Here is a 25512-nt window from a genome sequence, read left to right on the forward strand (position 1 = left end):
AAACTCCAAGTTCAGAGTCACTGAATATGGAGAATCACAATGGATGACCGTAGGCATTATTAATTAAAGGACTGCCTGGGAACAGCAGTAGCATCTACCTTCAGACAAAGGTCAGGGACGGAAGCTCTCTAAACAAAGTGGGAAGCTGTGTGTATGGTGAGAAAGGAGGAGGAGGAGGAGCAAATACACAGAAAAGAGTCACACGAGGAGACTACATGGCAACGTCTTCTGGATGCAGCGAAGCAGCGCTCAAAAAGAAAGAAGGTAGAGCCTAACACGAACTTAATAAAAAGTAATTAATACTGAAAATGAAAAAATTAAGCACCCAAATCAAAATCTAGGGAAAGAGTACCACTAATTTAACTTACATAAGAAGAGAATTAAAGATAAAAATTCATTAAAGAAATACAAAAGTAGACATGATCAATAATAATAAAAATTTTTGTTTTGTTTTGTTTATTTTCACAGATCAAGCAGAATGATAAAGCATCCTCCCGGAGGACAGTCTTGCTTTCTCCTACACACCCAGTGTCTAATCAGTACCTGGAATTTAGCACAGTATATACTGTTAACTGCATATATTAGTCAGTCCAAAAGGAGAATATGCAAAATTTAACAAATTTAGGGATGAGAAAGTGGATAAGATAAGAGATGCATAGAATATTTTAAATCACAAGGAAAAAAATATAACAAAATGGGAAAATACAAATTAACAAATTTAAATCAAGAAGATGTATAAGATCAGAATAGAGCAGTGACCTCAAGAGAAATTTAAAAAGTAATCAAAGATGCGTGCATGAATGGGTACCAGTCCCGATAATATTACAGGCCAGTTTCACAGTATCTTTAGAGGAAGATGTAATTTACATACTACTTCATTATTTAAAAGCAAATAGAAAGAAAACCTCCCAAATCACCTATAAGGCTAATGAAACACTGCTACAAAACCCAAACAAGAACAGAAAGCACGTGCTTGTGCAAACACACACACGAGCACAGGTACATACCTAAAACCAGAGAACTTACAATGAACAGTGCAAAAACTACATACAGAATATTAACAAACAGAATATAGCAGTGCATTAAAGGAACAGACCATGGCCATAAAGGTTTAATCCAGGAATGAAAAAAAATCTAGTAATTTTTATTTAACAGATTTTAAACAAGGAGCTACCTCTACCCACCTCCATAAGATTGGTGAATAGTTCAGTAATCAAAACATCAACAAAGACATGAGAAATGAGCCCTTTTGTACTCTGCATGCAGAGGGCAATTTGATATGTGTGAAAATGTTAAAAAGTACACACCCTTTGTCCTAGAAATTCCACTCCTGGAGATTTACTCTTAAGATATATTCACATGTAATCAAAGACATGCACAGATCTATTCATTGCAGCATTGCTCATCATAAAGGTGAACTGTAATATAATAAATGCCCACCACTAAGGGAATGATCACTTCAATTAATGTCTCCAAAACACATCTGATAAAATTCGACACCAATTCCTGATTTTTAAAAAGTACATACTGAAACAAGCCAGGAATAGAAACTTTCCTAATTCAGTGAAGGACAAGGGCCCAAAACTACAATAAACATCATTCTCAATAAAACCAAGAAATAAACAATATAAATATTGGAAATGAAGAATATAATGTATTTTCATATACAGATTATGTAATTTTCTGTGAGAACCAACTGAAAAGAAGTAGGAATCAATAAAAGAGCTTTGAAAGGTAACCAAGAAAAGAAAAAAAAAAAACAAAACAAACTAATAGTTCCCGAAACACCAGCACAAATACACCCACTAGAAAACACAACGGAAGAATAGTTCCTAGCCACAACGCGAGCATAAACTGAGAGACACCATGAAGGTAAATTTAGCAAGACAACTTAAAAAAAACTGTACAGAATGACTCTGTGAGAAGAACTGAATAAATGGAGAACTATGCCATGTTCTTGGAAGGGAAAGCTTAGTATTTTAAGAAATCACTTCTCCAAATTGGTTCATAAATTCACAGAGTTCCTATAAAAATCTCAACCAGGCTTTTTTTGCAACTAGACAAATTTGCAACTTGACAAATTTGAAAAACCATCTGAAAAAGTCATGTGCAAGCAAATTTTGAAGGAAGTAAAATAAAGGGATATTAGCACACCGGATATCAAAACACGCTACCAGGTTACCGTAACTAGCACAATGGAGTGTTCACTGCAGAAATAGCCAAACAGATTAGAATTGTGGAGTAGGAAGTCTGGAACTAAACGCAAGTAGAGTGCATTGAATGTTTATGATAAAGTGACATTTCTACACAATGGGAAAATAATGACCTATTCAATAAAAAGAATTGAGAGGGTGGAATGTCTATCCATTGGAAAAACTAGATAAGATTAGATATTTCAGATCAGCCAGAGAAATAAAATTTCAGCTGGGTTAAAAACACATATGTAATAATCCAACCTATAAAATCATTACGAAACAAGTAAGAATATTTTTATATCTTAAGGTTAGGAAAGGCCTCCATAAACAAAGAATAAGGCTCAGAATTCACGATGAGAAAGTCTGACAGTTTAACTGTATAAAATTTAGGTAGTCTTTGGAAACACACTTACAACACATATTACAGATGAAGCACTACTCTCTATCAAACAGTAAGAAAGATAACAACTGGGCCAGAAAAATGTGCAAAGAAATAAACAGGTAATAACCAGAATAAAAACAAATTGTCAATAAATGTTAGAGAACAATCGCTCTGCTACACTAGAAATTTGGAGAAATGCACATTAAAACAATGAGCTGCCATTATTCCTCGCAAAGCTGTGCAAAAATTCAAATGATTGACATCACAAGTGCAGAAAATGATATGGGATACCCTTTTTGACCCAGCAATTCCAACTCTAGGGATTAAGTCTACAGAAATAGTCACATGTGCTCAAAACTATGCACAGAATGGTTCTTAGTAGCATCTTTCACAAAGAGGGAAAATGGGATAAGATAAGTGTCCAACACTAGCCAAGAGCAAAATAACTTGTGCATCCATGTTGTGGAATATAATGCAGCCACAGAAAGGGAGGAGGCTGGTTAGTATGGTGATTTCTTTATTTCTCCTCCTCCCCTGCCTTTCAGCTCAGGCCCCTGTCCCTTCCCTGCTCCTTGTCCCAAGGACACTCACCATTATGGAGCCAACCACAGGGCCTTTGATCACCCACCACAGAGCCGTGTTGTCATTCATATCCCAGCAGCTGTAGGACAGAGAGAAAGAAGAGAGATTATGCTTGGGCCCTGGGACCCCTGCAGGACCGGGTCCCTGGCTCCATGGGTGGTGCTTCCTCCCCTGCCACACCGAGGGGCTGGCTGGAAGGAGAGCTCTCGGGCAGGCTGCACACCCAAGCCCAGCCCTGGTTCGAGTGCCTTGGTCCTTCCCGCTGCTCCCCTGTCAAGACAGGGATTGGAGCCGAAGAGTCAGGGTCACCACTGGGCTCCTAGGCAAGGACCATGTTCCCCCTTCAGACTTAGAGCTCTTGGGGACACTACCTCACCCTTGACACTTCTCCCCTCCCTTACAGGAAAACAGACATTCAGAGCCGGGCCCAGAAGAAAAGCAGGGCTCTGAAAGCTTGCACATTCTCTGGCTGGGTCCCGGCTGAGATGTGGCTGGGTGGGCCCACCTGTAGTGGGCCTAGGGCTAGAGGTGCAGCCAGGCCTGCCAATGGATGCTTTGTCTGGGACAGTTCACAGGAGGTCAGGGCAGACACTGAGAACCACCCGTAAGAGCCTACTCGGGGCTCTGGCCCCGGCTCTCGGGCATGTACTCACCCTGTGTCATCGAAGTAGAGCCTCAGCACAGCCCACACAGACACACACACAGTTGGGGTCCCTGGAGGCAAACAAAGCAGCCCCATGATAATAGGAAAACCAGTGTCCCTCTCAGATTTGAGGCTTCTGAGGGCCACTGTCCCCCCTCAGATATGGGGTTCCGACCCATGGGACATGTCTCCCTCTCAGACCTGGAGCCCTGGGGACCCTAACTGTCCCTCCCTCAGGCCTCCGGGGGGGGGGGGTCCATGTCTCCCCTAGACCCTGGGCTACTTCGCCTCTCAGAAGGACTCCTGCACATGTCACCTCCCTCAGGCGGCGGGCTTTCTACAAGAAGAGCAAGAAAGGGTCCAAGAACCAGGAGTGTGCAGTCAGCCCCGGGGCAGGGCGGTGCCTCCCTTATCTGACCCACCTCTCCCTGATGGGGACCAAGGACATACCTGGCCATGAGGCCTGAGACCTACCCCAGCCAATGATGATGTACCAGTAGAAGTATCTCCTCTCCGGGAAGAAGGTCTCCACCAGCAGGGTGAAGAGGTACAGGCCCTCGATGAACAGCCAGAAGTAATTGGACACGACGCAGTAGTGGAAGAAAACCATCACAGCCTTGCATTCCACCTGCAGGGAGAGCGGGGAGGGCGAGGGGGAGGGAGGCGTGAGCCCCCACCGAACCCTGAAACCCAGCCCCACAGGACCGGTGAAAATCCTGAGGGCTCTTCAGCCCTGGCGTGCTCGGGCTTAAACACCCCATGGTTCTGAAAGACTCAACATTCTTGGAATAAGAGTTCAAAATTTGCGGTGTCCTGTGAGTGTGAGTGGAAGTTGCCCATGGAGGCAGCTCTGCACATGTCAGAAAAGGACAAGGTGGGAGGTGGGCACAGAAACCCCTCTTCTCTCCAGGCTCATGCTCCCCAACTTTCCTGCCCCTTCCCCGGCCCCCACAGGAGAGGTGAATAAGAAGGACCCTGCAGGAGGTTCCTTGGTAAAACAAAGGTCTTCATTTCAGCTATCACACAGGGGAAGGGGATACCTCTGGGTCCCCTTGAAATCTCATAGAGACCCCCCTCCAAGAGTGCCCTCTCAGGTCAGGGCCCTGTGCTCTGTCTGGGCTGTTCTTTCCATCAAAGCCTATCTTTTCTGCTTGCCTCCAAAGGTATGAGACCTGGGGAGGTGGTCTGGAGAGAAACCCAGCCAGTCAGCCCCTTGGCACCATCTTCAGCCCTCTCTCTGAGCCCAGTTTCCTCCTCAGTCTAGTAGGACTTGACATTTCCACCCGAACCCCCTCAACTGCTCTGCCAAGGACATGCACAGGCTGGGGGACAGGAAGTGACGTGGCACTGAGGGTCTCCCTGGCTACTAGTAACCTCGTGGTCATTCCTGCACTTCCATGTTCACTGAGGACAGAGCCTTAACCTGCAGGAAAACACCTGGACGGTGGGGCGTTGCAGGGAGGGCCCGCCCCGGCAGGGCCCGCGCACTCACGGTGGAGATGAAGCAGTGGTTGCTGTCCTGCTCGGCATAGAGGATCCAGTCCTTGATGAAGACGGAGATGGCCCTCAGCATGAACGACACGAACAGGTTCATGTGGATGAAGTTGCGGGTGCAGTGCAGCTTCCTATACCAGCGGGCCAGGGGAGCAGAAGCCTTGATGTGCGGAGCCCCATGGCCTTCCACCCTCCACCCCGGGGTCCACTCTGGGCCGACTCCACAGCTTCATCTCAGTGGGGTCCTCCACCTAGACCACAGCTTCTTCCCACCTCTCTAAACCCTCACTCTCTTCCAGGCCCCTGCCACCTGGCCCCACTATTCCATGAGGCCAGACTCCTCCCTCCTGTGACCTCTCTTCACCTAGACCAGGAAGGTAAACTGAGGAACGGAGGTCTCCTGCCTAGGGTCTGCCTTTCTGTGTGCCTTCTCTGGGGTCAGATTTCTCATCTCTTATCCCAGGGCTGGGGGAAACGCTTTCCCAAGGGTCCTCCCAAGGGCTGACATCTGGGGAGGGAGTGGGGATGGGAGGGATGGAGCAAAGGCTCTGAGCTGGGGTGGGCCACACTTGCTCGATCGCTGCTGGGGGGTCTCACCGGAAACGACACAGGATGACCATGGCAGTAGTGAGGGTGACAAGGGATGTGCTGTAGCCAACCGTGTACAAGGCCTTCACCGACAGGTAGTAATAATCCTGGAGCAGAGCACAGGACATGCAGGGCTCCACGTGGGGCCGGCCCCCCGTCCACACCTCTGGGCCTGCTGCCCAGCTCCTCTTTCCTCTCTTTTCTTGCTGATCATCTCCTCCACTGTCCATCAGCGCCTCCACTGACCCCCCCAACCCCCTACCCACAATTCCCCACTGAGCTGCTTCCCCTCCTCTGCAGCGTCTACACTGTGCAGCAGCCCAGTAAGTGCTTGGTGAGTGCAGGACCACGGACCAGTCAGAAAGGGCACCAGCCTCAGCCTGAGGATGGGTCCAGGAGGCCCCCTGTGGGGCCCGGCATTAACCCTTCAATTGCTGGGCCACAGAAAAGCTGAGTGTCTTGGAAGAAAGAGTAGCCAGGGAGGTAGGGGACACATGGTGGGGGATGGAGGAGCTCAGGCAGCAAACTAATTGTTCCTCAGCCCAGAATGAGTGCATGAAAGTCTGGCGTGGATATACAGCAGGCACTCCTGAATGCTGCCTCTGGACCCGAGCTTCCTGTAGTTCTATCAGGAGTCAAGGCCCCTGGTGGAAACATCCTTCCACCCGCCTCCTCAGCCTCACCTTCTCTGCCTCTTGGTTGGGGGCAGACACTCACCTGGTCCCCAGTCTCAGATTCATACTCATCAAACCCACAGGCATCAAAATAGTGAGGGAATGGCTCTGACCATCCATCCTCCGTGCAATTCCGGCTCACCACCCTCATGTCTGTTGCAGAACAAAAACTCAGTGAGGCACAGAAATGATTTCAGAGGGCACTGAAATTCTTTTTTTTCGGGGGAGGGGGGTAATTAGGTTTATTTATTTATTTTTAGGTTTTTTTTTTTAATGTTGGTACCGGGGATTGAACCCAGGACCTCATGCACGCTAAGCACACACTCTAATACTGAGTTATACCCTCCCCTTAAAGGGGCCACGAAATTCTTATTAGAAAATTACGTCTTAAGTGGAAATTCCTGTTAATCCACGTGCCCATCTGAGAAGCATGGCACCAGAAGGTTTATGAGGTCCTCTACTGTCTGAGGGAGGAGAGTGATTGCTCAGCCTTTACACAAAGGATGTGGGGGGGGGGGCAAGGTGCAAAAGATCTCTTAACAAGGGGTGAGGGGACTGAGCCGGGCTCAATCCAGCCTCCTTCCCAGAAAGACCTGAACCCCTCCCCTCAGCCCTGGGTCAGCTCTTGTCAAACTTCAGTGAGCAGCAGAATAACCTGGGATCACAAATGCAGATTCCAGACCCCAAGACTCTTGCCCAGGAATTATCTTAGATGGTAGACGGGCAGGAGTTCGTCACATCCTCAGAGAGTCAGTTCTGGGTGATGCTTGGAGCTCTGGGCCTTCCAGCAGCTGCAATATTCCGCACCAAGGGGGGACACAGCTTGCTTTATTAACAAGGACCAGACCGCCATTAACCTAGCACCAGATCTTATTAAGATATACATTTCAGTTTGAAAAAAAAAAAACCCTTTTGCTTTCCCAGGTTTAGAGATCTGTTTCCTATCACTAAGGTCAATTAATTTTCTTTTGCTTGACTTTAAAGGCCATTTTGTAGGATACCAGAGGGGACAGGAGTCATCTGCTGGCTGTAGAGTGGAGTCCAGTCTGGTTTTCACCCCACTTGGGGCCTTTTAGCCTTTCATGATTGCTCACTTCAACCTCCCCACTCCTGACTGTCTAAGGGTAAACCATGGGTGTCTAGGGGAGGGGAGAAGGCAGCAGCCCCCTCTGCCTCCATCCCAGCCCCAGAATGTGGCCCCAGACTGACACTTCTTCCCAGACGGATGGTGTGTTAGGACACATGAGGATGGCTACTTTCACAGGATTCAGGGGCCAAGAAATTGTATACAAGAGACACCTGCAGAAAAGGGGCTCCAGCACCCATGTGACCAAGGCCACCTCTGGGGAGATCAGGAAGAAGGCAAGGGCAGAGGCCAAGACAGGAGACCCCTCCACTTTTCCAACCTCACGTCTCTGCTGATTGAGTTGGAAGATCTAAAGGCAGTTCTTTTTAGCCAAGAGTCAGAAAAGCACTTCCTGGGACTCTGAGAAGCAGCAGAGGGTGGGTGACCCCGCCATAAAGAGAGCCGTGCCCAGAGTGGGGAGAATGGCGGCTATCACTTCTCAGATTCTGAGTCCTATGACACAGGACAAGGAGGACGTCTGGCAGGCCCAGGGAGAGAAGGGGTTACTTCTGTTTCTCAGTTTGATGCCAAACAATTCCTTCTTCCAGCAAATCTGTTTCGGGCTGCTACTGGCAACCTCCTTGCAAGTCCCTCTGAACATTTCTTTCAGAAAGTCTGCACGTCCTAGGGGATCAGAGCCTTGGCCAAGCCTCTTCCCCTCCCTGGGTCTCCTCTCTGCTTTGCCCATATCAGGATGGTGGGAAGAGGAAAGGAAAATTGCTTTAAAAAACACTTTTTTTAAAGTATTCTAGAGAAACAAGCCATTTCCTTTCTTTTATTTTCCTTTTTTTTCTCTTTTCCTTTTTACAATACACTGTGGGCTCAGAGAAGTATAAACCTGTTTGTTCAGAACTAGTCCATGAATCTCCCACTCGATTGTTCTGTAGAAATTTCCGGAAGATGGAGTACTCTCCAGATTGTCAAAACCCCACAGTGCACCTACTTCACTAGGCTGTTTTGCCCCAGCAACTTTGTAGGAGCACAGAATCTTAGGGCAGTGGTTCTCAAAGTGGGTGCCCGCCCCAGACCAGCCTAGCAACATCACCTGGGAGACTGAATAGGAACGCTCATGCTTGGGTCCCAAACCAGGCTGACTAAAACAGAGACTCTGAGAGTGGGGTCCAGGAATTCTGTTTTTAAAAGCTCACTAGGTGACTGTGGTCACAATTAAAGTTTGAGAACCACTATTCTCCATGTGGGAACGAAAGCTATCAGGGGCCATTTAATCTAGGAGTCCTTCGCTGAGCTCTGTGCTCCCCTGAAATTGGATGCGCACTGTTCTGTATGAGCACTTGAGTGCAAGTTTCCATGGAGAAAATCTACAACTTTATCAGAGAAGGAAAGCAGTCTGCCAAAGATCACACAGCCACAGAGAGGCATAGCCCAGCCTAGCATAACGTGTAAGTCCCCAAGCTCACACATTAGCAGATAACCTCCCTCCAGCCAGTCCACAGTCAACCCCAGCTCATCCCCTTCCTTACCTGAGAGATCCAAGGAGTTACTGTCAGCGAAACCAAATTCTCCTGCAAAACGGATGTGGGCATGAGTCACAACACCCAACCATCAGCTTGCCAGGGCCACGCACTGTTGGCTTTGCACCCTGGAAAGCCAAAGCTGCCCCTGGTCTGGAGGACGGGGGTTGGGGGAAGGTGGAGTCTCAGCTAAGATGCAGCATCTCACTCAGTAGCTGTACACACCTATCTGACACACTGCACCATCCAGTACCAAACTCACTGGCTTTGTATTCTGTGATGATAATGTTGGCCCATGACTCAGTTCTCCCTGCTGGACCACAGGAAGTGGAAATGAAACACAGAGGATGGGAGGACCTCTGGAGTGGGAGAGGAATGGAAAAGGGTAACTGGGCCTTTCCAAGAAAACGGCAAAGAATAGCAATATGGGTCCTGGGCTTGGATTTCTTCCTTGGTGCTCAACCCTTGATCTCAGCCCCCAAAACACTCTCATTAAAGGGAACCTAGGACTCCAAAGACTTCTTCCTCAGACATTTTTTTTCTCTTTCTATACTGACTCTTTATTCCTATTTCCACCCTTTTCTTAGGTTGATTCCTCTGCTAGCAGTGAACTCCCATTTCCCCTCTGCTTCTCAAAATCCTGTTTCCAAGGTCCAGCCACCTCCTCCAGGAAGCCTCCTCTGATCTCTTCATTATTCTGCCTGCATGCTACCTGGTTAGGTCTCTTCTACTCTTGAGCTTGGCAAACATTCCAACTCCAAGGCCACTGGAGATGTCAGTATCCACGTGGGCTCATGCACACAGTCAGGCCTGCATGTGTACACATGCACGTGCCTGTGCACGCAGGTGGGCTTCTTTCCAAACCCCTCCCATTGGCAAGTCTCATCCTCCCAAGCAAGCCCATGAGCAACCTGAGGCCAAGGGCTGTGCATTCCCTCTTCCTGTGTCCCCCATCTCCAGATGGCCAAGAGGGAAGGGGGAGAGGGAGAGAAGAACCTGGTCCCTAATGAGCCTCTCATCCCACCCCCACCCATTCCCAGCAGTCAGAGCTGGGCTCCTGCTGGATGGACAGATGGACAGATGATCAGCAGTCTGTCCTCTCCAAGGTTCCTCTTACCGATGGTTTCTGGCTCCCAGACTGAAACAGAAAGAGAGAACACAGAGGTAAGCAAGGAGGCTAAAGTCAGATTTCTCCTCTCTGGGTCCTGCCAATGATTTCTCCTCCCTCCCATTCCCAGACTCTGGAGAGAGGCTCTGCGGGGGGCCCAGAGGCATAGGACCCCAAGCTGGGGATGGGCCAGACACTGGAGACTTCTACTATTCCCCAAACAGAACACAGTTCAAGAGAAATATCAGAGGCATTTGTAAGGAGAAAGATCGGAGCTCCTATATCCCCAGTAGCCTGCAAAGCAGCAACTATTACAATGAGCACGAGATTCAGCCCTGGGAACTAAGAAATTAGATGACAATTGCCATTCTCAACTTTCTAAGTATTTAAGGCAAGTCTCACTAATCCAGCTTTGTGAATGGAGATGCTAAAAGGCCCTGCCTTAATGAACCATTAAGAAGCAGGTGTAAGTAACACATTCATTGTGCAATTGCCAGAGGGTGGGATAGAGTCTGCAGGAAACTTTATCTTAAGGAAATCTTATTTTACTGTTGATTCATTTTGCCTTTTTCATGTGGTTGAAAAGAAGTAGTCTTGCCATGGTACCTGACCCAGAGTAGATCTAGTTCCATAAACTTTAAATAAATGACTGAGCGAAAGGAGTACGTGAATAAAGGAAGTGATTAAGCTGGTTTCTATAGGAATGAATTAGAAATTGGGCTGAATCACCGGGCTGCCACGGCCCACCATTCACACTGTGTCTCTCACTTCGGCACTTCCCATCCTGCCCTGGGTCACACCTAGTCCCCACGTTGTCGTCTGGATGGGAGAGTTTGCCACCCTCCTGCTGGGCTGGCGGGAGATCCGGAGGTGGGAGGAGAAGTGGGGGGAGGCATGGTGGGGTGTATCCCAGGGAAGCCCTGCTTCCTCTGGTCTTGGGAGGGGAGCCAGAGACAGATGCCTGGTACCCCAGCAGACTGCCACTCCCTGCCACCTCCTGCAAGAACCTTCCCCTCCAGGCAGAGTCCAGGTTGTTGCACTTCCAGGTGTGAAAGAATTTGCCTCTGCCTCTGGCAGACAGGCGAGGGGACTGAGGCAGGCAGGATTCTGTAGCGGAGTGGAGCTTGGAAACTCTGCTTCTCGAAGGACACTAGCTAAAGCCTTAGGCAGGGGAAGGAGGAAACCAAGGCCCAGGTCTCGAGGAATCTGTCCATGGCCACACACTTGCCTCAGACCTCCTAATCCCCTCAGGAGCCCTCGCCCTCTGTCCTTCTCAAACCAAGGCCCCAACCAGGGCTCAGCAGTCCCCATGTGGGTGGTTCTCAGCACATCACCTGCTTGGAGCCCAGCCCCGCCCTCTCTCCCCAGGCAGCCTAATTCAGTGCCCTCACCTAGCCACCCTGCTTCCCATGACACCCACAGGGGTGAGCTGGAGGGCCAGAGTCTGCCTCCAGGCCCCGCGCAGTGTCAGTGTGGACTGGCTGGATACCAACCTTCTTTGGGAGTCCACGAGGTCTCCACGGAAGGCAGGGACAGGACTGGAGAGCCCACCAGACTCATAAAAAGGAGAGATCCGCCAGAACCCTTTCCCCTCAGGCCCCCCACCACGGAGAGGTGGTCATTCAGACCTTGTGCTTATCGGCAGAGCACTGCCCTCTCTCCCCTGCCCCAATTCCCGTAACCTGAGTCACAAAGCTTAGCTGCTGCCCGCCCAAGGACTCCCAAGTAGGTGTGGAGCCCCTGAATATCTCTAGGACACTTCAATAGGCATGCTCCAAACTTCCCTCCTGACGACCCACACCCACCCAGCCCTCCCGTGTAGGCACGGTGCCCTCACACACTCATCCAAGCTAGCACCCGCAAGTCACTGACCACCCCACTCCCACGTGTGCCGTGTCCTCTCTGAGGGCAGCCCACGGGCCCCTGGGGAGACCCCCAGCTCCTCCTCACAGCTGTATAAGGGCAGCGAGGACCAAGAACACACCTTGTTTAACAACCACGAGTGTGTGCTGAGCCACTGTGAGGGTCTGGGGCCCTGCGCCCACACCTCGGTGGGACATGGCGAGTGTCTTGTGTTTTGTGGCCGGCCACTTGAGGGCATTTTGCTGTGTGTCTGTGTGTCTCTCTTGGCCTCTGAGCATCTCTGTGCGCATGATAATGATAATAACATCAGCTAACACACACCGCTGATCACTAAGGCATGCCCAGTTCCACTAAGTAACTTCCACTTGCGTCTTCCATTTTTCTTCAAATGACCCAACTTTTTATTTCACTGGCCAGCTAGTTCAACCCAGTCACCATGCCACATTCCCATCTGACAGACTACAGACAGGGAATAGGGGTACAGAGGGGTGAAGGCCCTGCTCAGGGTCCCCAGCTGGGTAAGTGAGGGAGTCCACATCCGAGAGCCCAGCCTGGCCCCACCCGTGATAATGCATATCCACGTGGACTCGCCACGTCTGAGGGGGTTTCTATGTCCCTGTGTGCACAAGGCTCTGTGATTTTATCTCCCCACCAGCACATAAGCTCTGGAATGGGAAATATCTGTCTGCAGAGCACCCCATGTCTCCCAGGAAGGCCTGGGGTCCAAGTGTGGGGAGCAGACTGGACTGAGCGTGGCCTGAAGAGCCCCCAGAGGGAACCCACCTTGGTCTGGGTTGAAGATTCGGAAGAGTTCCGGGCAAGTGACGAGGACCATCTCACCCACGTGGGCAGGCTTCCAGCAGGTAATGTTGTCCCACATCCCAGGGCAGCCTGTGGGGAAAGGAGCCATGGTGAGAAGGCGTCCAGCCCCGCACATACACACACATCACCCTGCACCAGCTCTCCCACATCCCCAGGCTCTATCACTGTGGGGTCCAGCTTTAGACTGACCTTGGTGGGCCCCCCTCTCCCTTGGGGAAGGGGCAGGAACCGGCTGGCCCAAGGATGCTGCTCCACAAAGGTGGCGTGGAGCTGGGACCCAAAGGAGGAGCACAAATTGGCTGGGTGGGGAGGAGGGGGGAGTCAGCTAAGTAGAGGTCTACACGGCCAAGTCCCAGAACCATGAAAGGAGCATGAAGAGACAGGAGGCAGGGACCACCCCAGAGGCCACTGTGGTGGGGGGCACAGCCCAGATCCGGCGAGTGCCAAGGGACGGAGAGGGGCAGTGACGCACTGACAGGTATCTGAGAATCATTAAGGCTGGTGACTCGCTGGACGTGAGCTGTGAGGAAGAGACAAAGCCAAGCTTGACGACCAGATTTTCAGATTTAGGGGGCTCAGTGGACCCTCCGACTTCTCTGCCCGCTCTCCTTCCAGCTCTGCCAGCCTCTCTGTGGAGTTCTGTGTGCTCCCCATCACCACCTCCTCACCTCCCCTTCACGCTTCACCCCTTGTCTGACTCCATCCTTCCTCTCCGCTGAAATGCCTTTCACCTCACCACCAGCCACCTCTTTGCCTGTACGGCCTGGGCCCCGCCCGGCCCCCAACCCTGACTGAACGCAGGCACTCACATCTGCCCTATCCTCAGCCCCTTGCCCACTCACCTTACACGAGATCACTGAGCTCATGGCCTTAAGGACAGAATTATACAGACCGCTCCCAACCCCAACTCCTGCACATCCGGAGGGCTGTCTCCCGTGGCCAGTGGCCTGCTGGATATGTCTTACTTGAAAGGCCCAAGACAATCCACAGGCAGCACGTCCAAGATGCAACCCAGCATCTCCTCTGAAATCTGATTTCCTGTCTCAGCCCCAGCTGGCACCCTGATGTCACCCTTGCTCTGCCTCCTTCTTCATGCTTCATAGCCAACTGGTCACCAAGTGCTCCTGGTTTGACCTCCAAATATTTGTGGAATCCATGCCCTACTCTCTCCATCCAAGGGCCAACCACCTTTCACTGGGAGTATGATGTCAGCCTCCCCAGTGCTCTCCTCACTCGACCCCACACAGCTGACCGTGATCTTTTCCAAAGGAAGACCTGGCCGGGACATACAGCCCCCACCACCAGTAAACACCTTCCAGTGGTCCCATCACCTCAGTACCTTAACAAGGTCCCCAAAGCCAGGCCCTTGCTTTTCCCTCAGGCACATGGGTGTGGGTGAGGCCGTGGGATGAGAGTTCACCCAGGGAAAGGACAGGACGTGAGAGGAGCATGGAGGAGGGAGCCCCACATTTTTCAGGTGGACAGAGGAAGTGCACGGAGTGGTGAGATCATGACAGACGAGCAGGGCAGGGAAGGCAGGCGGCAGGCAGGGTAGCATGTCTGACAGCAGAGGACAGGGCTTCAGGAACGGGACCACATCCTGCTAAGTGGTCTATAAATAAGGGCTTTAGAGAAGGCTTCTCTGTCAGGTAAGGGACCGCCAGCGCGCATCCCACCCCACAAGGCTGCTGGGGGATTCATGAGATCATACATTTAAAGCTCTCAAAAGAAAGGCGGCATGTTCGCCATTGTTATTACCATTAATTTCCTTACTTCAATTAGGTGTCCATGGGAATCATTCCTCTGAAAGTGGCCCAGGCAGAGAGATGAAACAGAGCCCCACCAGGTGAGAAGACAGGCCAGCGGAGGGCCACTGACAGACACAGAGGAAGTCAGGGCATGTGCTGGGCAAGGGTGGGGGCCTCAGGAGCTCACAGTCTCTCTGTTGGTATCCATGACTGACTTTGGGGTCCTGTTTGGACCAGAAGCCACCCAAAGCTGCCAAGTGCAGAAAACCCTATCTCTCAGAATTCAGACCTGGCTATTTTCGAGTTCACACCCTGTTTCATTAACCTGTGGTGTCTGCTCCCAGAATGACTGACTTTGAGAGCCAGGGGCACCACAGAAAGCTCTGAGGACAACAAACTAAGACCACAAGGACACTGGGGACCACAAGAAGGGAGATGGGTCCCAGGCCAGTCACCGATGATTCCTGTCCATCCACCACAGCAAGACTCCATGATAACATGTCCTTGAAAGAGACCTAACGGTACATCTCCGGCCACAATGGCCTGTGTTGACCACAGAACAGCCGTGGAGCATGGCCGTGTCTGGCCCACGACCTGGGAGCCCCAGCCAACAGATGTTCCCTTAGTGGGGAACATTAGGCCCTGGCACAGCCAGCTGCTACTGCCAGCTGACGTTCCAGAGGCCCAGGACACATCAGATTGAGCAAGCACAGTCACCAGGGTGGAGGGGCAGGAGGTACACAGGGCTCCAGTGAGGATGGTACAGTCAGGGAAGGGGCTCCCAGGCTGGAGGCAGAGCAGGGATCCATCCTCTTAACCATTTACTGAGCACCTACCATGTGCCAGGGCCCATCAGGCCCTGGGCCACAGTGGTGGGAAGACAACTCTGAGAAGCTGCATTTGCAGCAGGGTGTCCCCTCCACACTTGCATGGCAGCCGCAGACGAGTTTTGCCAGGGGCTCACTGCATGATTCTGGCATGTCTCTACCCACCTCCAGCCTGACTCAGTTTCCCTTTGTGCACAGCAAAGGTTGGGTGTCTCGGAGGGTCCTCCCAACTCTGAGTGACTAGAGTTCAAATCTAGAAGAGATTCACTCAAGACCTGCTGGGGTCCCAGAAGGATGGCTAGGAGGCTGGGGCTGCCTCCCTGGCCCCACTGCCAGAACAAACATCCCCCAAGGGAAATCCGCCAAGGTCCCCTCACCCCACCCCTTGGCCTGCCACACTCTGGAAGCCGTCCTGGTTCCTAGTTTGGGTCCCCTCCAGAGACAAAGGGTCCTACGGGCAATTCCTGTAGCACCAGGGCAGGTAGGAAGCCTAAAACTAGAACCTATAACTCCAGGGCCCAATCCCAGGGTCTGGGTTTAGGGGACTGTGATATTGTGACACAACAAGAATTATACATTTGATCTTCGTCCCAGATTCCTGGCAGAGAGCTCCTAAAACCCCAGGAATATCCTGCATGGTGGGGTCAGAGGAGCAGCTTTTGCTGTTTATCAGCCCCTCTTAGCCTTATCTGAGTACATGCTAATCAAATGACTCTTGGAAGATGCGAGCTGGTCCCCAGAGGACGCAACGATGTGATGAGAGAACTGGCACTTTCAGCTCCACCCCTCAAACTCAAGGAGTGGAGAGGGCCCCCCCAGAAACTGAGTTCATCACCACTGGCCAATGATTTAAGTGATCATGTCCACACAATGGAATGTCCATAGAACCCCTAAACAATGGGGTTTGGAGAACTTTCGGATTGGCAGTCATAGCTATGTGCCAGGAGGGTGGCACACTCCAAACCCCCTGGAGACAGAAGCTCTGGCACTTGGGGTCCTTCCGGACCTCACCCTATGTACCTCTTCATCTGGCTGGTCATTTATATCCTTTACAAAACCTTTTACAGTACTGGTAAGTGTGTTCCCCTGAGGTCCGTGAGCCATTATAGCACATTCTCGAGCCTGAGGAGGAGGCTGTGGGAAGCCTCATGTTTAGCCAAGGCAGACTGACGTGTGAGTAACCTGGGGACCCACAGCTTGCACTTGGGATCTGAACTGGGGGAACAGTTCTCATGAAACTGACCCTCAGCCTGTAGCGTCTGAGCTAACTCCACGTAGTTATTGTCAGGTTTGAATTAAATTATAGGGACATCCAGTGGGTGTCCATGGAAAACTGGAGAATTGCTGGGTACGGAAAACTCACACACTTGGTGTCAGAAATGTTGCAAATAGAGAAACAGTTTTGCTTTAGGGGACAATGTCCCTGACCCCTTGGGGAGCTCTCACCACCCACCCATCCCTTTGGCCCGCATCACTGGGGCCACAGGAGATTCAGGTCACCTCCTCGGGGCTTCCCAGGATGTCCTGGGCACATTTCTCCTACAGTTATTGCCTCCTGGCCCAACCCAGACAGGAAGAGAGGTGAGGTCTGTCGCTCTCCCGTTCTTGACAGGACTTGCTCCAGCCTCAGGAGCCTTGCAGCCGAAGCCTCCCAGGAGAGCTTTCCAGGGAGATGAGGGCAGGAGTGGGGCTCCTGAGAACGCCTTGGGTTTTTCCAACTAAAGACAATCATTTTCCCTTCACGCCCACAGAACACGTCCAGCTTCCCTCTCCCCATCTGTTTCAGACTCTAGTCCCAACAAAGCCTAGTTCTGTTGGGGCTGGAAGGTGGAGATGCCTTTTCTCCTCCTCCCTCTCCTCCTTTTACCTTTTTTTCTTCTTCTCACTTCCGCCTTCCCCTCCCTCTTCTTTCTCCATTTATTCAAGAAATATTAAGTGCCTACTATGAGTCAGACACCGAAGAGCAATACTGGAGTGAATAAACCACTCTGGTCTCTCCCTGAACAGGGCTTATAGTCAGGTGCTCATGTGAATGAGTTTGGATTTAATGAAAATGCTAAGAGAAGACCTTGGACGGTATATTACTCTCCTACTGCTGCTATAACAGAGCAAACTTAGTGGCTTAAGATGACATGATTTCTTACCTTTCAGTTCTGGAGGTCAGAAGTCTAAAATGGGTCTCACTGGGCCAAAATCAAGGTGTCAGCATTTCTTCCAGAACCTCTAGGGGAGAATCTGTTTCCTTGTCTTTTCCAGACCCAAGAGGCCACCCACATCCCTTGCTCTGTGGCCCCTTTCTCCATCTTCCAAGCCAGTAGCACAGCATCCTCAAATCTTTCTCCTTCCCTAACCCTCCTGCTGCCTCCTTTCACTTGTAAGGACACTTGTGGTTATATTGGATCTACCTGAATAATCCAGGCTACTCTCCCCATCTTAAGATCCTTAACTATTCCTGCCAAGTCCCTTTTGCCATTTAGGGCAACACACTCCCAGCTTTGGGGATTAGGACGTGGGCATCTTTGATGGGGGCATTATTCTGCCTCCCATGGATGGGTTTGAAGACAAGAGTCACATGATCTGATTCAGTTGTGTGGAAAGGTAATAGATTTCAAGAGCAGGAAAGTAAACGTGGAGACATGTCTGTTGGGATATGGCAGCCATCCAGGGGGAGGTTGGGGAGCTCAATTTGGAGCCATGGCAGCCGAGATGGAAAGGAGGTCTGTGTAGGGGAGTCTGGAGGCAGGACTCACAGGGCTTGGTGAGCCAGGCACTGTCGGAGCTCGCCCATCTCATGTGACTGAGTGCTCACCCGTGGTAAGTGGAGGAAGTGACAAACAGGTCTCAAGAACATTCCTCACAGACTCCACACCCCTTCTCTCTCTTCCTTCTCTACAGCATCGCTGGAGGCCACATGTCGAGCGTGGCAATGTTCCCAGACGGAAGGAGCCTGGATCTCTGAAGGACCAGGCAGAGTCAAACTCCACCTCCCACCTCTGACGACTACGCGGGCCTGTGACACGTGCAAGCCATAAATGTTATGGCCGTAAGTCTCTGAGATGGTAAGATTCATTTGTTACTGCAGCATGGTCTAGGCTACCCTGACTAACGCAGTGGAGGGGAGAGAGGCATCAAGTATGGCACCTGGGTTTGAGTGTTTGGATGGCAGGCTGGACAAGCCATTCACCACAGTGGGGAGGCCAGCTGGAACTCGAGTGTCACCTGGGGTGTGTTTAGCCTGAGACAACATGAAGAGCCAAGTGGAGCTAGATTTCAAGTAGGCAGTTAGATAAAAGGCTGGCTTTCAGGGCAGAAGTGAGAACTAGAGACAGAGCATGGGGCGTGGTTAGCCCAGGGATGCTAGGTAGGGCAGTGAACCCAGATGATGTGTCCAGTGAGAGGGTGCAGATCTGAGAAGAAAAAAAGAGAAGAGCCTAGGACCTGGCCCCAACAGAACAAGGGATGCCACCATTAGAAGAGGAGCCGGCAGAGAAAACTGAGGAGGGTGGCCAGAGATACAAGGAAAAGCACAAGAGGCTGCTGACACAGCAGCCAGGAGAGCCTGCCTCAAGGAGGAGATGGTCCAGTGCACCAGCCACTGTTAGGAGGTCGAGAAAGTTCCTCCCCTCTTCTTCCTCATGCAGAGGAGGTCGGAAGTCCGAACCGGTCCTCTTCCCTGGGAGAACTCTCCACTCGGACACCCCCAAGCCTCCTGATTCACTTTCTCTTGGGCCCCAATTCTACACAAAGCCTGCCTCCGCCCTCCTGGCTCCGTCCGTCCCACCAAAAGCTTCTATGGAAGTTGGTGGGAGGAATTCAGGCATCGGGGGACTCCTGCTCAGGGCGGAGGAGTGGGGAGAATGCTGGACGCAGGGCTGCTCCCACTAAGACGCTTATACACAAAGCCAGGAGAGGCAGTGCCTTTTGGCGGCAGGGGAGGAAGAGACTACTTGGGCAGGTTGAATGGAGAGAGAATGCAAGAGCCATTAGCCTCGACTGGAGCAAAATAAGGAGCTAATCTCAGGTTGTCATGGTGATGATTCTGTCCAGTTCCACACAGTGTTCAAAACCCGTGAGACCAGGGACACCAAGGGAACTCAGACAAAGGCAGAGTCCTCCCTACGAGAAGCTGCCCGAGGTGCCTGGGTATTGTTAGGACAAGTCCCTCATTTCAGCGTGCAATCCAAGGGTGAAAAATGACTCCATTTACTGAAATTTACTTTACAGCCAATGTTTCTGATCCATAAAATGAGGACCAGCTGTGAATTCAGTGCTGGGAGCAGGAGGGTGGGCTGTGGAGAGAGGAGTGAAAATACAGCCCTCCCCTCGGGAAGTCAGTGGTTCTCAAAGTGTGGACCCCAGAGCAGGAGCAGCCCTGGGAGTCTGCCAGAGATACAAATGCTCAGGCCTTGCCGGACCCACTGATCAGAAATTCTGGGGCTGAGCCCAGCAATCTGTGCTTTAACAAGTATTCCAGGAGGTTCCAATGCAGGGTCAAGTCTGAGACTTGACTAAAGGAAAACAGATTTGGAGAGAAATGGAACCCTCTGTCAGATCTGGAAATGCGTTCCTCAGAGAGAGGGTCCCTGCGGACCTCACCCCTTTCCCATGCTGGGTGCCTGTTCAGTCTCAGAGCAGCTGGGAGGTGCAGATAAGAAGCTGATCTTGCTCCAAGGATGGGGAGCCTGGACCCAGCCTTGCTGTGGTTCCCCCTCCCTCCTCCAGGCCTCTTTTCTGGTAAGGGTGGAGAGAGGTGCTGGGACATGTACTCTGCACCCTGGACAGGCCTCAGAGGCTGGGTCAGAATAGCAATGAGCAGGCTTTCTTGTCTTCCCTCCAAGCCTCTTCCCTCCTGCCCCTGCCAAGGCTGCCGCGGGCTCCCTCTTCCATCTTCTGCAGAGTATGGGGCGGGGGACCCCCACGGAGGACCACACCTGACCAGCCCACTTAAATGCAGGGAAGGCCCCCAGGCTGACGAAAGCCCGCAACCCCACAAAGAGGAGATGTTGGCTAGACTCACCCCGGGCAGGCAGGCCGCCTGGGCTGAGCCAAGAGAACAAAGCGACCGGCCCAGCAGGCAGTGCCTGTGAGCTGCGTGGGCCTGGGGATGTTCAAGAGCGGAGACGCTGGTTCCCACGCACAGGAGTCCTTTCTTCTCTCTGGGCACAAAAGCACTGCAGCACAAAGGGCCTTCCCTGGAGGGGACGGCAGACCTGGGTCCTGTCCCAGAGCTGGCTCTGGCCCTCAGCTGACTTGGCCAGTGACGGCCACCTCTGGTCTCAACCTCTCTGGGTGTCACATGACAGAGCCGGACTTGACGTTGTCTCGAGTCCCATTTAGCCGTCAGGGGTTTGGAATGAGGGATGAAACTGCTAAATATACCCACCCTCTCCACAACGGTCCCAATAAAAATCTTTAAAACACACCAAGGATGTTGTGGACAAAACCACCCAGTCAGAAATCTTGCTTTCATCTCCATTACCTTACCTGTATTTTCTACCCGCTTCAGCTGCCTGCTGAGCTCCGGTGTCTCCTCCAGCATATCTCTGAACATCGGCTTCCACTCTGAAGGCCACTATATGCATTACCCTCCCATGTTCTCTTTGGGATGGAGGTCCCAGGACCAGTGAGGGATAAGGACTTGAGGGGATGCAGGAGCGCTCCTATCGTCCCCCCAACTACACACACATGCCACAGACACACGTCACCTCTAACACGTCAGTGTCCTCATTCCAATACTCACTTAGTTGGATTTAAAAGATTGTGGAAACACACAGGTAATATACATAAATATATATATATATACACACACACATATATATATATATTTAATATATAAAAGCATTACTGTGAATTCACAGTCACAGTCACTGAAACAAGCTGGCAGATTTTCCTTTTCATTTTCAAGTGTGTTGCAGGGACATCGGCTGACCCCTGGCCAGCATTCTGTGCATGGCACATGTGCTTAGGGACAGGCGGGGCGGGGCAGAAGCCGTGCAAGGAAGGGGCTGGCCTCTCTCAGTTCACATCAAGCACAGATACAGACAACACATCGCACAACTGTGGTTCTTCATTACAGTCTGACTCTTGGTTCCCGGCTAGGTTGGCCTGGACCCTGGGGGCTGCTCTCTGGCTCGGGTTGACATGAGCGTCCTAGGGGATTCTGTTCTCTAGCCAAGCCAGTGGTTCTCAAACTTGGATACATTTTAGAATCATCTGGAGGCTTTAACACACACTCTCAGTAAGCCTCTCACCCAAAGGCCAACCACGCTGGTATGCGGAGGGCCTGGCCATCAGCATCTTTAAATGATCCCGGAGGCTCTAAGGCTCTACACAGCACGATGGGATGGACCACTCCCCATACTTTACAAGCAGGTTGAATCAGAAGCCAAGGATGCTCTGAGGACCCCGCCTGAGACTTGTGTCGGGCCTAGCAAACCACCCCCCTGGCAGCTGACAGTATGGCCAGCATCTCCCAGAATTTCTGCACTGGAAGGTGCCCAGAGGCCACCTACTCTGAAGTCCCCTCACGGTGGGGCTCCTCCAACCTCAGCCTGCAGAGAAGGGCTACTGCGCCCGCAGGCCTGATGCCAGAGGAGTGGACACTTCACGCCCTCCCGTGGCCCAGCCCCTCTCTGTCCACAGTGCTGGAGCCGGAGCCTGGGCCACCAGGCAAGCAGGTCACTAGAGGCTGAGGCCTCAGGCTGCCCTGGCCCTTAGAAATAAAAACACCCTCTGGCCTTTCGTAGCCAAGAAGAGTGCAGGCCTCTGGAGGACACGTGTAAGGCCTCCTCTCCCAACTCCTCTCTCTAGCTTCATTTCAATTTCCTCTGCCGTGTGACCTTTCAGTGCAGCCAGGGAAAATCGGGGGTGGAGCTGTCTCCTCCCTCCTCTCCTGAGCCGCAAAGCAGTCCAGTGGTTAAGAGCAAGAACTCTGGAACTGTCGAACACACATCCTGACTCCACCCTTCCTGGCTGTGTGACTTACTAGGTAACAGCTAATAACCTAACTTCTCTGAGGCTGCATAGCCTCATCGGCAAAACAGGAGGGAAAACTCTCCCCAGCCCATAGGCTGGCGAGGTTGAGCTCTGTCGTGCAGTTGCGAGTGTGTCAGGGTTTAGAACCTGCTCCCTGGTACCTGAGTGCTAGCTGTTACAATTCCGCCCACCATACTCACTGCCCACTTCCTTCCTTTACTGGGGTCATCCCCCACCTGTAACATCCCTTGCTGCTCCACCTGCGCTCTGAAGCCTGGATCTGGTCCCCAACGCCAGAAAGCCCTTCCAGATTGTTCTAAACTGCACTGTTTCCTAGAGATGTCTCCCCACTCCCCAGGAGAACTCTGCAGTCCGGGCTGTCAGGGTGCAAACCTCTCTCTCTGCAGCCCCTACCCCAAGCCTCGCCCTCATTCTATCCAGGCCCTAAGATTCAAGGTCATCATGTGAGTTGAATGAGTGAGAGGATGAGGGGATAACTGAGTGAATGAATGAGTGAGTCAGTGAATTTCTTCCACAGGCTTGGAGGCCCTTGCCCAAGTTCAGGCTTGGGGGTGACCTGACTCACGGGGCCTCTGAGACAGGGCTAGAGGAGGGAGGGCCAGGTAGGGTCCCGGGTTAAGCTGGAGGGATGCTAGCCCTGCTATGCCCTCTGACCTCCAACCCCAGTGGACGGGAACATGGAACATACAGATACCTGCTCTTGGGACCCTCAGCCAGACCCTGCCTCTAGCCCACCCCTCTCCCCCAACTCCAGTTCAAGGTTCCAGACGCAGGGAGCTACTCACTCTCCTCCCCCACCTGCCTCTTGCTGCTGTGGTTCCCTCAACCTAGAATGTTCTCTCTAGTCATCCATCCCTCGGCTCTCACCTGCCATCAAGTGCCTACGTCTCCCTAGGGCCCAACTCAGGGGCTCTCAGCCTAGTTTCTCATAAGAATTGCCCAGGGAGCCTTTAAAAATCATGGTGACTACAGTGGACTAAGGTTCTGGTTTAATCGGTTTGGATTCTGTCTTGGGTACATTTTCCTAAAACCTCTCTGGCGTTTCTGATGTGCAGCCAGGCTTGAGGACCAAGGATCTAGTTTATACACCACCTTCTCCGTGAACCTTCCCCACAGAGAATTCTTCTCGGCCTCATCCTCTCCTGAGCACACCTGGGGGCGAGAGCCCCTCTAGGCGCTGGCCTGCCCCTCCCAGGGTGGTGTCCATCCTTACGGCTGCCTGGTTCCTGCCCAGCTTCCGCCAGGACACCCCTGTGGGTGGGGCCTCTTGTCCTCTCCCAGCCCAGGGCTCCACAGGGGCAATTCACCTGCACACAGCTCACCTGCTGTGTCCAGTCCTCCCCCACCTCCCACCTCACCCCCTCCTCACCAGATGCTTCCTACTGCTTATCCCAAGTGTATCTGAGACCTGTGACGCAGGAACAGTAACCCTGGGCTGGGAGGCAGGAGACATCTGGGTTCCAGGCCCACCTGAGCCCGACACTCCCCCCCGCAACAGTTCTAAAGAGGAGTCACTGCCCCCAGGTTTCCACTGCACTACCCCACCCCCTAGACAAGAGGTCTGGACCAGATAGTCTTTGAGTCTCCTGCAACTGTGTGCCCATCTAGGCCCCCTGTCTCAGTTTCCCTAAAATCCACCTTTGGCCTCAGTTACAGCTGAGCAAGATCTTGGCTGGAGGGAAAGGCCAGCAGGACTGGGAAGGACTCCATTACCAGTTAATGTTCGTTGAGCAGACTGGCTGGGGAGCCCGGCTCAGAGGGACCATTACATTTAACTCGGCTGCTGACTAGTCAAGTGTTTAAACAGCCTGTGCTCTGAAGAGCTCCCTGTAAGCAGTGAGGATCCAAGGGGAGCGTGGATCCCTCTAGGGTGGGCAGAGAGCCCCACCCTCCAGCGACTGAAGCATGAGTGAGTCTGGCAAGTTCTCCAGTGACGCCTCCACCTCCAGATCCCCTACTTCCCATGCAGACCCTCTCCCTGGCCCTGCTGGGAGCCAGGAAGCTGAGGGCACCCCTGCCCTACGGCCCTCAGCATCTCGCTGCACAGAAGGGGGAGCTGGGAGGAAGGGCTTATGTAGGACAACAGGTTCTCAGCCAGGGGTGTGTCACTTCCTTGGGACATCTGGAAATGCTGTGAGGCACTGTGAGCTGTCATTGGGATCAGGAGGCATTATGGGCATCTAATGGGAGACTTAAGGCCACTAAATGTCTTACAGTCCATGGCACCATCCAGCACAAGGAAGCAGCACCCCTTCCGCATTAACAGCCCCAGGAGAAGCCCCGCACTACACAGGCCCAGGACTGGGGTTCCTGCTGCTGCCTCGCTCCCTGCCTTCTGATGGAGTGAGCAGAGGAGATGGGAACTGATCCCATACCTTATGCCCTGGGTTGACCAGATGTTCTTTAGCTTAGTCACCAGCAACAGCTGTGTTCCTGCTGCCACCAGGCCCAGGTTGCCTGCTAAGGAGCTCTCTGACAGCTGCTGCCCAGCCCAGACACCAGCTGTATCCCAACCCCCGTGGGAGTGAAGACAGCCACATCCAGCCACCCAGAACAGCCCCTTCCAGCAGGTGGCATCCAGGGCAGGCCGTCCCCAAGGAGGGCAAGCCCAGCGTCACTGCGCAGAGCAGATCCAGGACTCTACTGCCCCAAAGGGCCTTCTGAAGGCCCCGGGGACGTGTCACTCTACCGCTTTCTACACGGTGGCCAGAGGCTGGCACATCAGTTCTAAAGGCTGACCCGGATGTGCCCTCCCTGTCACCCTCCTCACCTGGGAAGGAGTCATTCAAGCCCATCAGGTCATTCGCTCTCTGGATCTTCTCCAGGCACATGGCTTGCTCCTTCTTGAAGATGCAGTCGGAGTGCATGGCGGTGGCCTGCAGGGATGGATAGTGGTCAAGCCCTGCTGCTTAAGCCCCAGGGGCAACGGGGGAGGGGAGCAACAGGAGTGGGAAGAGGATAGCGACAGAGATTTCAGAGCAGCAGGGGTCCA

At 52.2% G+C, this 25512-nt stretch overlaps 1 protein-coding gene and 1 long non-coding RNA gene across 5 annotated transcripts in view; one reads left to right on the plus strand and one right to left on the minus strand.

Moving 5' to 3' along the window:
* ADCYAP1R1 (ADCYAP receptor type I) overlaps window positions 1-25512 on the minus strand; it is a 55992-nt gene that overhangs the window by 18094 nt on the left and 12386 nt on the right. For all 4 annotated transcript variants that reach the window (XM_072964722.1, XM_072964721.1, XM_072964720.1 and 1 more), the window contains exons 3-12: window positions 25291-25396; window positions 12911-13018; window positions 10274-10294; window positions 9166-9207; window positions 6602-6711; window positions 5894-5991; window positions 5295-5427; window positions 4277-4430; window positions 3813-3873; window positions 3169-3238 (exon numbers count right to left, since the gene is read on the minus strand). In XM_072964722.1, the coding sequence (XP_072820823.1) occupies window positions 3169-3238; window positions 3813-3873; window positions 4277-4430; window positions 5295-5427; window positions 5894-5991; window positions 6602-6711; window positions 9166-9207; window positions 10274-10294; window positions 12911-13018; window positions 25291-25396 (903 nt within the window). The remainder of the gene's footprint in view (window positions 1-3168; window positions 3239-3812; window positions 3874-4276; window positions 4431-5294; window positions 5428-5893; window positions 5992-6601; window positions 6712-9165; window positions 9208-10273; window positions 10295-12910; window positions 13019-25290; window positions 25397-25512) is intronic.
* On the plus strand, window positions 16465-18571 carry LOC140697386 (uncharacterized). Its single transcript, XR_012074371.1, has 2 exons — window positions 16465-16596; window positions 18420-18571. It is a non-coding gene; the product is annotated as an uncharacterized lncRNA (long non-coding RNA).

The sequence above is a fragment of the Vicugna pacos genome, chromosome 7 (assembly GCF_048564905.1).
Source record: "Vicugna pacos chromosome 7, VicPac4, whole genome shotgun sequence".
In the NCBI taxonomy this organism is placed as follows: domain Eukaryota; kingdom Metazoa; phylum Chordata; class Mammalia; order Artiodactyla; family Camelidae; genus Vicugna; species Vicugna pacos.